Source organism: Trachypithecus francoisi, unplaced genomic scaffold (assembly GCF_009764315.1).
Source record: "Trachypithecus francoisi isolate TF-2019V2 unplaced genomic scaffold, Tfra_2.0 Lachesis_group2, whole genome shotgun sequence".
Taxonomy (NCBI): Eukaryota; Metazoa; Chordata; class Mammalia; order Primates; family Cercopithecidae; genus Trachypithecus; species Trachypithecus francoisi.
Genome location: NW_022681465.1, coordinates 77,288,617 through 77,304,262, shown reverse-complemented (window position 1 = coordinate 77,304,262; position 15,646 = coordinate 77,288,617). Strand labels below are relative to the sequence as shown.

At 37.9% G+C, this 15,646-nt stretch overlaps 1 protein-coding gene across 1 annotated transcript in view; it reads right to left on the bottom strand.

Moving 5' to 3' along the window:
- The window catches only part of CCDC152 (coiled-coil domain containing 152), a 55,327-nt gene extending 40,138 nt beyond the window's left edge, over positions 1-15,189 (bottom strand). The window contains exons 1-3 of the mRNA XM_033179469.1: positions 15,111-15,189; positions 12,788-12,876; positions 9,431-9,536 (exon numbers count right to left, since the gene is read on the bottom strand). Coding sequence (XP_033035360.1) covers positions 9,431-9,536; positions 12,788-12,874 — 193 coding nt within the window. The 5' untranslated portion in view covers positions 12,875-12,876; positions 15,111-15,189. The remainder of the gene's footprint in view (positions 1-9,430; positions 9,537-12,787; positions 12,877-15,110) is intronic.
- Between the last annotated feature and the right edge of the window lie 457 nt (positions 15,190-15,646).

The following is a 15,646-nucleotide window of genomic DNA, read 5'->3' as shown; positions in this document are numbered from 1 at the left end:
TATTAGTCTTGCTAGTGGTCTAACAATTTTGTTGATCTTTTCAAAAAACCAGCTCCTGGATTCATTGATTTTTTTGGAGGATTTTTGTGTCTCTATCTCCTTCAGTTTTGCTCTGATCTTAATTATTTTTTGCCTTCTGCTAGCTTTTGAATGTGTGTGCTCTTGCTTCTCTAGTTCTTTTAATTGTGATGTTAGAGTGTCCATTTTAGATCTTTCTAGGTTTCTCTTGTGGGCATTTAGTGCTATAAATTTCCCTCTACACACTGCTTTAAATGTGTCCCAGAGAGTCTGGTATGTTGTATCTTTGTTCTCACTGGTTTCAAAGAACATCTTTATTTCTGCCTTCATTTTGTTATGTACCCAGTAGTCATTCAGGAACGGGTTGTTCAGTTTCCATGTAGTTGAGTGGTTTTGAATGAGTTTCTTAGTCCTGAGTTCTAGTTTGATTGCACTGTGGTCTGAGAGACAGTTTGTTATAATTTCTGTTCTTTTACATTTGCTGAAGAGTGCTTTACTTCCAACTATGTGGTCAATTTTGGAATAAGTGCGATGTGGTGCTGAGAAGAATGTATATTCTGTTGATTTGGGGTGGAGAGTTCTGTAGATGTCTATTAGGGCCACTTGGTGCAGAGTTGAGTTCAATTCCTGGATATCCTTGTTAACTTTCTGTCTCGTTGATCTGTCTAATGTTGACAGTGGGGTGTTGAAGTCTCCCATTATTATTGTATGGGAGTCTAAGTCTCTTTGTAAGTCTCTAAGGACTTGCTTTATGAATCTGGGTGTTCCTGTATTGGGTACATATATATTTAGGATAGTTAGCTCTTCCTGTTGAATTGATCCCTTTACCATTATGTAATGGCCTTCTTTGTCTCTTTTGATGTTTGTTGATTTAAAGTCTGTTTTATCAGAGACTAGGATTGCAACCCCTGCTTTTTTTTGTTTTCCATTTGTTTGGTAGATCTTCCTCCATCCCTTTATTTTGAGCCTATGTATGTCTGTGCATATGAGATGGGTCTCCTGAATACAGCACACTGATGAGTCTTGACTCTTGATCCAATCTGCCAGTCTGTGTCTTTTAATTGGACCATTTAGTCCATTTACATTTAAGGTTAATATTGTTATGCATGAACTTGATCCTATCATTATGATATTAGCTGGTTATTTTGCTCATTAGTTGATTCAAGTTCTTCCTAGCATCGATGGTCTTTACATTTTGGCATGTTTTTGCAATGGCTGGTACTGGTTGTTCTTTTCCATATTTAGTGCTTCGTTCAGAATCTCTTGTAGGGCAGGCCTGGTGGTGACAAAATCTCTAAGCATTTGCTTATCTGTAAAGGATTTTCTCCTTCACTTATGAAACTTATTTTGGCTGGATATGAAATTCTGGGTTGAAAATTCTCTTCTTTAATAATGTTGACTATTGGCCCCCACTGTCTTCTGGCTTGGAGAGTTTCTTTCTTTCTTTTTTTTTTGTATTAAAATATTTATTTATTTATTTATTATTATTATTATACTTTAAGTTCTAGGGTACACATGCATAACGTGCAGGTTTGTTACATATGTATACTTGTGCCATGTTGGTGTGCTGCACCCATCAACTCGTCAGCACCCATCAACTCGTCATTTACATCAGGTATAACTCCCAATGCAATCCCTCCCCTCTCCCCACTCCCCATGATAGGTCCTGGTGTGTGATGTTCAATCATTAAAAAGTGAGGAAACAATAGGTGCTGGAGAGGATGTGGAGAAATAGGAACACTTTTACACTGTTGGTGGGATTGTAAACTAGTTCAACCATTATGGAAAACAGTATGACTATTCCTCAAGGATCTAGAACTAGATGTACCATATGACCCAGCCATCCCATTACTGGGTATATACCCAAAGGATCATAAATCATAATGCTATAAAGACACATGCACACATATGTTTATTGTGGCACTATTCACAATAGCAAAGACTTGGAATCAACCCAAATGTCCATCAGTGACAGACTGGATTAAGAAAATGTGGCACATATACACCATGGAATACTATGCAGCCATAAAAAAGGATGAGTTTGTGTAGGGACATGGATGCAGCTGGAAACCATCATTCTTAGCAAACTATCACAAGAACAGAAAACCAAACACCACATGTTCTCACCCATAGGTGGGAACTGAACAATGAGATCACTTGGCTTGGAGAGTTTCTGCCGAGAGATCTGTTGTTAGTCTGATGGGCTTCCCTTTGTGGGTAACCCGATCTTTCTCTCTGGCTGCCCTTAACATTTTTTCTTTCATTTCACCTTTGGTGAATCTGACAATTATGTCTCTTGGAGTTGCTCTTCTCGAGGAGTATCTTTTTCGCATTTTCTGTATTTTCTGAATTTGAATGTTGGCCTGCCTTACTAGGTTGGGGAAGTTCTCCTGGAAGATATCCTGAAGAGTGTTTTCCAACTTGGTTCCATTTTCCCCGTCACTTTCAGGCACACCAGTCAGACATAGATTTGGTCTTTTCACATAACCCCATATTTCTTGGAGACTTTGTTCATTTCTTTTTACTCTACACTTCTCTTCTTGCTTCATTTCATTCATTTGATCTTCAGTCACTGATACTCTTTCTTCCAGTTGATTGAGTCGGTTACTGAAGCTTGTGCATTTGTCACGTAGTTCTCGTGTCATGGTTTTCATCTCCATCAGTTTTTTTATGGTCTTCTCTGCATTGAGTATTCTAGTTATCATCCATTCTTTTTTCAAGGTTTTTAGTTTCTTTGCGCTGGTTACGTAGTTCCTCCTTTAGCTCTGAGAAGTTTGATTGACTGAAGCCTTCTTCTCTCAACTCATCAAAGTCATTCTCCATCCAGCTTTGTTCCATTGCTGGCAATGAGCTGCGTTCCTTTGGAGGGGGAGATGCACTCTGATTTTTTGAATTTCCAGCTTTTCTGCACTGCTTTTTCCCCATCTTTGTGGTTTTTTTTTTTTTTTTTTGAGGCGGAGTCTCGCTCTGTCTCCCGGACTGGAGTGCAGTGGCCGGATCTCAGCTCACTGCAAGCTCTGCCTCCCGGGTTTACGCCATTCTCCTGCCTCAGCCTCCCGAGTAGCTGGGACTACAGGCGCCCGCCACCTCGCCCAGCTAGTTTTTGTATTTTTAGTAGAGACGGGGTTTCACCGTGTTAGCCAGGATGGTCTCGATCTCCTGACCTCGTGATCCACCCGTCTCGGCCTCCCAAAGTGCTGGGATTACAGGCTTGAGCCACCGCGCCCGGCCCATCTTTGTGGTTTTATCTGCCTTTGGTCTTTGATGATGGTGACATACTGATGGGGTTTTGGTGTGGGTTTCCTTTCTGTTTGTTAGTTTTCCTTCTAACAGTCAGGACCCTCAGCTGCAGGTCTGTTGGAGTTTGCTTGAGGCCCACTCCAGACCCTATTTGCCTGGGTATCAGCAGTAGAGGCTGCAGAAGACAGAATATTGCTGCACAGCGAGTGTTGCTGTCTGATTCTTGCTCTGGAAGCTTTGTCTCAGAGGCATACCCAGGAGTGTGAGGTGTGAGGTGTCGGTCTGAACCTAGTAGGGAATATCTCCCATTTAAGCTACTCAGGGGTCTGGGACCCACTTGAGCAGGCAGTCTGTCCATTCTCAGATCTCAACCTCTGTGCTGGGAAAACCACTGCTCTCTTCAAAGCTGTTAGACAGGGACTTTTACATCTGCAGAGATTTCTGCTGCTTTTTGTTTAGCTATGCTCTGTCCCCAGAGGTGGAGTCTACAGAGGCAGGCAGGCAGGCCTCCTTGAGCTGCAGTTGGCTCCACCCAATTCGAGACTCCCAGTGGCTTTGTTTAACTACTTAAGCCTCAGCAATGGCGGGTGTCCCTCCCCCAGCCTCCCTGCCCCCTTGCAGTTAGATCTCAGACTGCTGTGCTAGCAATGAGGGAGGCTCCGTGGGCATGGACCCTCTTGGCCAGGTGTGGGATATAATCTCCTGCTGTGCCATTTGCTAAGATCCTTGGTAAAGCACGGTATTAGGGTGGGAGTTATCCGATTTTCCAGGTGTTGTGTGTCTCAGCTTCCCTTGGCTAGGAAAAGGAATTCCCTTGCCCCTTGCACTTCCCAGGTGAGGTAATGCCTCGCCCTGCTTCAGCTTTCACTGGTCGGGCTGCACCCGCTGACCAGCACTGACTGTTCATCATGCCCCAGTGAGATGAATCCTGTACCACAGTTGAAAATGCAGAAATCACCCATCTTCTGTGTCGCTCATGCTGGGAGCTGGAGGCTGGAGCTGTTCCTATTTGGCCATCTTGGGTGCCGCGGGCTGAACCTAGATAAATTCTTCACGAGAATATCATTCACTAATTTTGAATAATGGCTTTTAATTCTCTTTGCAAAATTTAATCCACACTGTTGTTTTGTTGTTGTTGTTGTTGGACTTTACTATGTAATTTGAAAATGGTGCCTATTAAATTCTTACTAAAAACCAGAGGTCATAATATTAAGCTATTTCTTATACTATGTAATTTAGTAAATCAATAATCATTTTGAGCTCAGATATGGGCTGTAAGATTATGAGCCCATAATATTATAATATTAATCAATATGAATATTAATACGTATTTCATACAATAGTTGCAAATATTAAAAGCAATTATACATGTAAAGAGTTTTCTGCAGTACTTAGTTCTCAATACTAATATTATTACTATCTTTAACTGGCAAAGAAATTCTTTATCTGACTGGCATCAAATGTAGAAAATAAAATGTCCATATATCATTCTTTATTGTTGAATAAATTTGATCATGTGTAGTTTGCCCTTCCTTCCTAAGTGAATTATTACACACTTGGCTCCATAAGTTGTCATTCTCATTTGTTCTTTTGTTTTTGCTAAGTACTATCCAGCTGAAATGACATTAGATTTAGAACAAATAAAATCGTATTTCTTAAAAATAATGTTCATGGTTACATAGCAGGTGTATATATTTATGGGGTACATGAGATGTTTTGATAAAGGTATGCAATGTGAAATAAGCACATCATGGGGAATGGGGTATCTATCCCCTCAAGCATTTATCAACTGAGTGATAAACAATCCGGTTACGCTCTTTAAGTTTAAAATGTACAATTAAGTTATTATTGACTATAGTCACCTTATTGTGCTAATGAAGAGTAGATCTTATTCATTCTTTCTATTTTTTTGTACTCGTTAACCATCCCCACCTCCCTTGCAGCCCACCACTACCCTTCCCAGCCTCTGGTAACCATCCTTCTACTCTCTATGTTCATGAGTTTAATTGTTTTGACTTTTAGATCCCATAAATGAGAACATATGATGTTTGTCTTTCTGTGCCTGGCTTATTTCACTTATAATGATCTCCAGTTCCATCTATGTTGCTGCAAATGGCAGGATCTCATTCTTTTTTATGGTTGAATAATACTCCATAGTTTGTAAGTACCACATTTTCTTTATTCATTCATCTGTTGATGGACTCTTAGGTTTCTTCCAAATCTTGGCTATTGTAATCAGTGCTGCAACAAAGAGTGCAGATCTCTCTTTGATATACTGATTTCTTTTCTTTTGTGTATATACCCAGTAGTGGGATTGCTGGTTCCTATGGTAGCTCTATTTTTAGTTTTTCAAAGAGCCTCCAGGCTGTTCTTTATAGTGATTGTACTAATTCACCTTCCCATGAACAGTATACGAGGGTTCCTTTTTCTCCACATCCTCACCAGCATTTGTTATTGCCTGTCTTTTGGATACAAGCCATTGTAACTGGGATGAGATGAGATTTCGTTATAGTTTTGATTTGCATTTCTCTGATGATCAATGATGTTGAGCACCTTTTCATATGCCTGTTTGCCATTTGTATGTCTTCTTCTGAGAAATATCTATTCAACTCTTTTGCTCATTTTTGGATTGGATTATTATATATATTTTTTCCTATGGGGTGTTTGAGCTCCTTACATATTCTAGTTATTAATCCCTTGTCAGAGGGGTAGTTTGCAAATATTTTTTCCCATTCCATGGGTTGTCTCTTCACTTTGTTGGTTGTATCCTGTGCTGTGCAGAAGCTTTTAAACTTGATGTGATCCCATTTGTCCATGTTTGCTTTGGTTGCTTGTGCTTGTGGGGTATTGCTCAAGAAATCTTGGCCCAGACCAATATCCTGGAGATTTTCCCTCAAGTCTTCCTGTAACAGTTTCATAGCTTGAGGTTTTAGATTTAAGTTTTTAATTCATTTTGATTTTTTTTTGTATATGGTGAGAGACAGTAATCTGGTTTCATTCTTCTGCATATGAATATCCAATTTTCCCAGCACCAGCTATTGAAGACTGTCTTTTCCCCAGTGTATGTTCTTGGCGCCATTGTCAAAAATGAGCTCACTATAGATGTGTCGATTTGTTCATGGGTTCTCTACTCTATTACATTGGTTTACGTGTCTGTTTTTCTGCCAGTATTATACTGTTTTGCTTACTGTAGCTCTGTAGTATAATTTGAAGTCAGGTAATATGATTCCTCCAGTTTATTTTCATTTTCTTAGGACAGCTTTGGCTATTCTGGGTCTTTTGTGGTTGAATACAAATTTTCAGATCATCTTTTCTGTTTCTTTGAAGAATGTCACTGGTATTTTGGTAGGCATTGCATTGAATCTGTAGATTCCTTTGAATAGTATGGGCATTTTAACAATATTGATTCTTCCAATCCAAGAACATGGAATATTTTTCCATTTTTTGGTGTCCTCTTCAATTTCTTTCATCAGTGTTTTACAGTTTTCATTATAGAGATCTTTCATTTGTTGGTTAATTCCTAGGTATGCAATTTTATTTTTAGCTATTTTAAATGGTATTACTTTTTAAATTTCTATTTTAGGTTGTTCACTGTTGGCATATAAAAATGTTACGGAGTTTTGTATGTTGATTTTGTATTCTGCAACTCTACTGAAGTTGTTTATGCTAATAGTTTTCCTGTTGAGTCTTTAGATTTTCCAAATATAAGTCCATATCATCTGCATACAAGAATAATTTGACTTCTTCCTTTCCAATTTGGATGCTGTTTATATCTTTCTCTTGTCTGATTGCTCTAGCTAGGACTTCCAGTACTATGCTGAATAACAGTGTGACAGTGGACGAAATTCTTGTCATGTTCCAGATCTTAGAGGAAAGGATTTCAGTTTTTCCCCATTCAGTATGGTACTAGCTTTGGGTCTGTCATATATGGCTTTTATTATGTTGAGTTATGTTTCTTCTATCCCAGTTTTTTGAGGGTTTTTATCATGAAGGAATGTTGAATTTTATCAAATCCTTTTTCAGCATCACTTGAAATGGTCATATAATTTTTAGCCTTCATTCTGTTGATGATGTAACACATTGATTGATTTGCATATGTTGAACTATCCTTGCATCCAAGGGATGAATCCCATTTGGTCATGACGAAAGATCTTTCTAATGTATTGTTGAATTTGGTTTGCTAGTACTTTGAGGATTTTTGCATCAGTATTCATCAGAGATATTGGCCTGTAGTTATTACTTTTTTCATGTGTCTTCATCCGATTGTGGTATCAGGGTAATACTGACCTTGTAGAATGAGTGTGGAAGTATTCTCTCCTCCTCCTTTATTTTTAGGAACAGTTTGAGTAGGATTGGTATTATTTCTTCTTCATATGTTTGAATATACAAGCAATTCTCCTGCCTCAGTCTCCTCAGTAGCTGGGATTACAGGTGCCTACCACCGTGCCTGGCTAATTTTTGTATTTTCAGTAGAGACGAGGTTTCACCATCTTGGCCAGTCTGGTCTTGAACTCCTGACCTCGTGATCCACCCTCCTCGGCCTCCAAAAGTGCTGGGATTACAGGTGTGAGCCACCCTGTCTGGCCGAAATTTAGTTAATAATAGTGGATCAATTGACACATCTACTATAACAAATGTATCATACTAATGCAAGATATTAATAATAGGGAAGTGGTGGGGTGAGAGAGTATATGGAAATTCTCTGTAATTTCACTCAATTTTTTTCTGTAAACCTAAAACTGCTCCAAAGAGTTTATTAATTTTTTAGTGTCAAAAGTACAAATCCTTTCTTTTATTGTTTCCATATGCTGTGTCATACACTTAGAAAGGCATTCTCCATTATAAAAATAAAAACCCTACATTCCTCTTCTATTTTTTCTGTGGTTTCATCTTTTTAACTTTTAATAAACTTTACTTTTTAGGGCTATATCTTCAAACATTGGCTGTGATAATTTCTCAGAGTTTCCTTAGTTTTGATGACTCTGACAGTTTTGCAAATACTGATCAGGTATTTTGTAATGTCTCTTTATGAGAATTTTTCTGACATTTATGTCATGATTAGACTAGGGTTATGGGTTTTGGGAAGAAGACCACAGAAGTGCCATCTTTATCATATCATATCAAGAGTGTATACTATCAATATTATATAACTATTTATGTTGACCTTAATGATGTAACTGAGGTAGTATTTGTCAGGCTTCTCCACTTTGTAGCTACTTTTCCCCTACCCTCACCCTTTTCATACTGTGTCTTCACTATAGTAAAGAAACTGACTATACTGAGCCCACGATTAATGAGTGTGGAGCCATGCTCTTCTTCATTGAGGGCAAAATATCTACAAAAGTCATTTGCAATTCTTCTGCACAGAAGATGTGTCTCTTCTTCCCCAATTGCTTATTTATTAAATCATTTATTTACATCTGTAAGGATTCATGGATGTTTATTTTATACTTTGGGCTAGCTCATGTTGTTCCAGCTTTGGTTCTTTCAGTTGGCTTTTGTCTCCCTTTTAACATACTCCCATCACTGTGGGATGCTTTTTCCTTTTTGTTTTTTCCTTTTTGAAGACTTTCTTACTTTCTGCCCTTATAAGATACTTGAAGCTTATTGTGCATCTTTCCTGCCTCAGTGTTATAATCAGCCATGTCTCAAAAAAATCTTGGTTCCTTTTATTAGAGAATGGTATAAAGAACCAAGATCTGGGAACCAGGTATGCTCAATGTCAGTGGGGAATTATTGCCTCTAGGCCCTCTCAGTTGACAGAGCAAATCAATATATGTGTACAACTTCACTTTTAACACACATTTTTGACACGTTTGACATTTATTTTGATGTAATTATAATAGAAATTCAATTTAATTATTTTCCCCATGGTTTTTATAGGCCTGTATTGAGACTTCAATTGGCCATTTATTTTGTTCTCAGAAAGTTGAGCGGCCTCAGAAAGATTATTTAACTTATCTCATTCTATGTTTTTTCATAGGTGAGGCAGAGTAGTAATACCCATCTTACATGTCTTTCAGGGCTATAATAAGGATACAAATGAGATGATATCTGGAAAGCTCTATGTGGACTTAAAATACTTTACAAATATATGGTGTAATATTAATCACTTTTGTACTGAAAAACACTTTCATTAGAATTAGCATTCCTCAGGCAGCAAATAACTAACCTTCTTTAATTGAGACCTCCTTTGCTTGCATTACTTTTAATAGACAGTTAGTCTTTTCCAACTGAATATCCAGTATATTGTTCTTTCCATTGGTTTCTATCATTTTCTGTAGAAGAAATAGAATACTTATTATTAACAAATCAATGCTGCTAGTTTAATTTTTTATTAAGTATATACAGACTAATGAAAATACAAACCACTTAATATTTGAAAGTCTAATAAAAAATATATATACAGTCATGTACTACATAAAGATATTTGGATCAAGAACAGACTGCATATATAACAGTGGTGCTGCCCTCTACAAGTGTACCAATTTTATCTTTTATACCATATTTTTACTGTATCTTTTCTATGTTTAGATATACAAATACTTACCATTATGTTACAATTGCCTCCAATATTCATTACAGTAACATGCTGTCCAGGTTTGTAGCCTAGGAGCAATAGGCTATACTATAAAGCCTAGGTGTGTAGTAGGCTACACCATTTAGGTTTGTGTAAATATATTCTATAACATTCACACAATGGCAAAATTGCCTAATAATGCATTTCTCAGAACATATCCTTGTCATTGAGCAATATATGACTGTATTTTAAATAAGCCCACTTCCCAATTTATTTTTAAATGAAAAAGTAACATGATAAAATATTAAAATAGACTAGCAGTTATAAACAAAAAGTAAAAATATGACCTAACTTGAACCATTTTCTTTCTAACTATTCAACTCTCAGTCCCATGGTTAAAATTCCTTATATATGTTTCCAAAATATTTTATGACTGTATAGCTATAGAAAGAAATCATATTATATTCTGTTCTGTGCCTTGGATGTTCCGCTTAGTACTATTATTTGGGAGATGATGTGATGTAAACCCACGTAGATCTACCTCATTGTTTTTTTTGTTTGTTTGTTTTTGTTTTTTTGAGACGAAGTCTCACACTGTTGTCCAGGCTGGAGTACAGTGGGGCAATCTTGGCTCCCTGCAACCTCCGCCTCTTGGGCTCTAGCAATTCTCCTGTCTCAGCCTCCTGAGTAGCTGGGATTACAGGTGCACACCACCACACCCAGCTTATTTGTTGTATTTTAGTAGAGACAGAGTTTCACCATGTTGCCTAGGCTGGTCTCAAAATCCTGAGCTCAGGCAATCTACCTGCCTCGGCCTACCAAAGTGCTGGGATTACAGGCGTGAGCCACTGCGCCCGGCCTACCTCGTTCTTTTTAACAGCTACATTGAGTTTCATTTTTGAATATGCTGTAATTTATTTAACCAGTCTCTTACTGAGAGAGAGAGAGAGAAAGAGAGAGAGGCCATATTCTACTTTTTGTAATGAATAAACATTCTTGACCATATCTCTTGGGTATTTTTGTGACTAGTATAAGCCTCCATATGCTCTTCAAACAGCTTCAAAAATCAACTCATGAACAGTCTTATGTCATCTGTATCTCCATCCGCTTTCGAACTGATCTCAAAGCAACTCTCTGACATTATGTTATTTCATCTGTTAATATTACCATCCATATGTATCTCCAAGAGATGACTCTTTCAAAATATGGCCACAATACCATCTTCACTTCAAAAATGAACAATTATTTCTTATTTAAAGTGTTTAAGAATATGACAGATATTTCCAAATTAATTTCCAAAATCATTGCACTAACTCCTTTCCCACCAAAAATGCTTACTCCTTTCTCTTTTATCTCTTATTATATTAGCAATCACTCAGTTAAGAACAGTTAACTTCACTGTTTAAAAAAAGTTCATGTTACTTCAAAATATCCACGATCATAAAAATTCTTTCATTATGACATTTGTGTGTGTGTGTGTGTGTGTGCGCTGAGGAAAAGAAGGAATAGAAAATAATTATAAGAAAAGAAGAGAAAATAGAAGTAGGTATTAGTCTCCCTCCCACTCTTGCTTCACAAAGTCACTCCCCAATTCTTTCATTTAACCATCCACATTTTTCAACAGTTGTTGAAGGCAGAGGAGGAAGGATAAACCCAATATACACTTGTGGGTTTGGTCTACCATTTGTCCAGAGTTGGGGAGAGAGACTTTAAATGGCTTTGCTTTTAGGCAAAGGAGAAGGAAAATGGAACAGATAGAATAGGAAATACTAAAAAATGAGTAGTTTTAATAACAGATTGAAATATGCATTTACTTCAATGTTTACTAAAACCATTCCTGAATTTATGGACAATGTAGGCTTTCTTTTTCTTTTTCTTTTTTTTTTTTTTTCTGAGACGGGGTCTCGCTCTGTCACCCAGACCGGAGTGCAGTGGCGCGATCTTCGCTGACTGCAAGCTCCGCCTTCCGGGTTCACGCCATTTTCTTCCCTCAGCCTCCCAAATAGCTGGGAATATAGGAGCCCGCCACCATGCCTGGCTAACTTTTTGTATTTTTAGTAGAGACGGGGTTTCACCGTGTTAGCCAGGATGGCCTCGATCTGACCTCGTGATTCACCCACCTCGGCCTCCCAAAGTGCTGGGATTACAGGCGTAAGCCACGGCGCCTGGCCTGGACAATGTAGGCTTTCAAGTATAGCAATTCCTTTTTATCCATGGAGGGATATGTTCCGTGACCTCCAGTGGATGCCTGAAACCACAGATAGTACTGAACCCTATATACACTATATTTTTACCTCTACATACCTAACTATGATAAAGTTTAATTTATAAATTAGGCACAGTAAGAGGTTAATAACAATAACTAATAATAAAATAGAACAATATATTGTAGTAAAAGTTACATAAATGTGGTCTCTCTCTCTCTGGAATTATCTTATTGTACTGTACTCACCCTTCTGATAACTGAGGTGGCTACCAAGGGACTAACAGACTAGTGGTCTATATAACATGGATACACTGGTCAAAAGGATGAATCACATCCTGGGCAGGACTGAGAGAGACCACATTTATGGAATGTGGAATTTATGGACAATGGAAAATTTCATCATGCTACTCAGAATGGTGCAGAATTTAAAATTTATGAATTGTTTATTTTGGGAATTTCCCATTTAATATTTTTGGACCACTGTTGACCTCAGGTGGTTGAAACTGTAGAAAGCAAAACCTCAGATAAGGGGACCACTATATGTATTTTCTGTTTAACTTTGGCAAAAGTACATAAATTATTTGTTCTCCTGTCCTAGGGACATTTTGATGTATTAGTATAAATGAGTCAAAGCCAGATATATTTTAAACATAGATTTTTAAAATGAGAGAGACGAGCATAGCAAAATATATTATTATCTTGATCATTTTTTGGTACATTTTTCTTTCTTCCCAACTTCTTTCCTTGGCAAAATCTGTTCCATGTATCCCTATGTACTACAATTGTTTTCTATCTTTACATACCTTTTCTATCTGTGAGAAGTCATTTATAAGTTTGTCAAGATTCACACTGCTAATCTTTTTCATACATCCTTCACTGCTTTGGTCCATGTCTGAAAGTAGTAAACAGTAGATAGTGTTAAATAAATAAATAAGATCTAAAGCACCACAATAGTGTTCATAGCTCAAATACTAACATTTCTATATTCAACTCATAGGGCATCTACTTGGGCTCCATTGCACTCAGAGAATTTTTGTTATAACCAATATTAACAGTGGTCAAATGCATTGTCTTTTCCACTCCTTACCACCCACACCCCAGTTGACTTATTTAGATTTGTTTCCTTAATGCATTAAAACCTAATGCAATATTAAATCTGAGGCATGACTTTTAACTGTAATTATTCTTAAATTAAGATGTTAAAAATACTTGTTTAACTATCATGTCACAAATATTTTCAGCTGTTATGCTTATTTCTTATAGTTTGTTTGGTAAACTGGTAAATAAAAGACACATAGAAATTAATGTGTTCAAAGCAATCTCTCTGCATTTGTATTGTCTTGTAGTTTTGTATAAGGGATTAACCTTCAGGGATAGCCAGCTAACTGCTGAAGAATAAGAGTTTCAGTTTTAGTCCTATGAAACCAATCATAAGAAATTCTTCAGAATCCCAAAATGTAAATGCTGGTTACTTTGCAAAAGTCAGTTTATCTGTTCTGACTGGATGAGTTTACATCTTCAGATGTAATGTAAACAAGTATGAAACACTTGTCTTTAGATTTTTCTCTAGCAAAGAAGAAAGGGAAAATACAAGTTTGAAATTTAGGGATGTTAGGTTGAGGAAAAAACATGAACCCATGTATGGTGTGTGAAAGTGGTAACCAGTCCAAAGTAAAATGTAAGTAAAATTCGTGATGTAGTTACTCAAAACAATTTGGGGGCATGTTATTGTTTAAAAGGAAGTTAACCCAAACAGACATTGCTTGACAATATGTTACTTCATCAAGATATCTCATTTTCTTCTTTTGAAATATTATTTTGCGTTAGCAATTATTAATGGTTTTTAAATTTCAGAGAATTTTAGCTGCATATTTTGTTTCTTGAATCATTATCTTGAATTATTATCTTATGTATGATATATGCAAGTACAACTATATATAAAATCCCTTAAATAGTTAAAACTTGATCCTTACAGCAGAAAAATATTTGTAATAGCCTCCCATGATATAGCAAAATTCCTTTTGGAGTAAAATTAAAAATAATTGCTATTTGATAGTACTGTTATTCTTTAATAGTGCTATATGGTAATCTGAAGTAGTTAATGGAAGCTCCTTCCACCTCCAACTTTTTTTTGGTACCTAACCTTTTAAATATAAAAGGTTTGACTAGGGTTTTGTCTCAGAATCTGGCTCTCGAAATAAATACATTTAAATTTGAGCTTGATTTTCTCTCAACTTCTTCCCCCAAATAAGACCCTGTTATTTCCTTATAAAACCATCACTAATATTCCATTTGCTATCATTGCATGATAGCCCTTTTGCCATACTGGCAGAGCCAGGCAATTCATTTCTAGGTATCTTAATCGTCTGTTCTTCTGATTTCCTAGGTCAAGATCCTTTCAGTGAATATAGTCTTGCCCTGTGAAATTCGGTGACAAGCTGATGATTCAGTGCTTGTAAAATTCCTTAGTAAGCAGCATAGACTGATTTGTGACCTTCAAGGCTCAGTTTCAGCCGTCCCCACAGGCAAGTAACAGTCCTATTTCCTTCTTTGTCCTCTTGTCTGCTGGCTTCAACCATCCCCACAGGACAGTGACAGTTCCATTTCCTTTTGGGTCCTCCTGTCCGCTGGCTTGAGTCCCGCAGCTCCTCCTCTCCCCTACCCCACACGGTTGGTCCTTCGCCGCTCGCCTGCCCCACGCTCTGGTCACCTCTTCTTCCCTCCTCACCTCCCCTCAAGAATTCACTCTCAGTCCTGAAGCCTGGGTCCCCTGGCTCCCTCCGCGGCATCCTAGTGTCCTTAGGGACCTAGCAGAAATAAAGGATGGGGGCCGAGCACCCACGGATGTGAGAGAAGTGCCTGAGACGAAAACCTGTATGGACCCAGAGCACGGTAAGAAGATACGAAGAAAAGCATCTCTATGGAAAAAGCGGGAGTTTCGAACTGCTTTCTGGCGTCCTTAGCGGCCTAGCAAAAACAAAGGATGGAGGCCGAGGACCCGCGGATGAAAGAAGTGTCTGAAAAGAAAAACCTGTATGGACCCAGAGCAATGTAAGGAAATACGAAGAAAAGCATCTCTATGGAGAAAGCGGGAATTTCGAACCGTCAATAGAGTTTGGAGTGTACCTGCCGTTGCTCCCAGTTTCCCACAGTCTCCCTTGCCGCTGCCTCTGGGGCCTGATACAACCCTGAATGTTGTCCCCTCCTCCGGAAGCCGGATCCCCCAACAATGGGCCCGCCTTTCTAAGGGCCTACCCTGTGCACTATGCCAGAGCTCCTATCACCAGCAGTTCTTACCAACTTGGCCCAGCTCCCCTCAGCATCTGCGACTGCTTAGATATTTTCATGTGGTTTCCAGAACACAAATCAACACCGGATCAATAATTGTTTCCCCAACCAAAGAATAAATCACATTGGGTGTTTTGAATTGTGAGTCAGCGCCACTGAATAAATAATTATCCATATCTATTTTTGTAACTTATAAAATTGGCTTTTAAAATTCCAGAGCCAGTTAATAGATATGGTTTCCCATCTACAGAGTTCTATCTTGGTAGCTTAATGATAAGGGCGTGGGCTCTTGCGTGGATTCAAACCCCAACTCTTCTCTTTTTCCGTGGGTGATAGTGGATAAGTTCTTAATTTTATGCACCTAAGCATCTTCA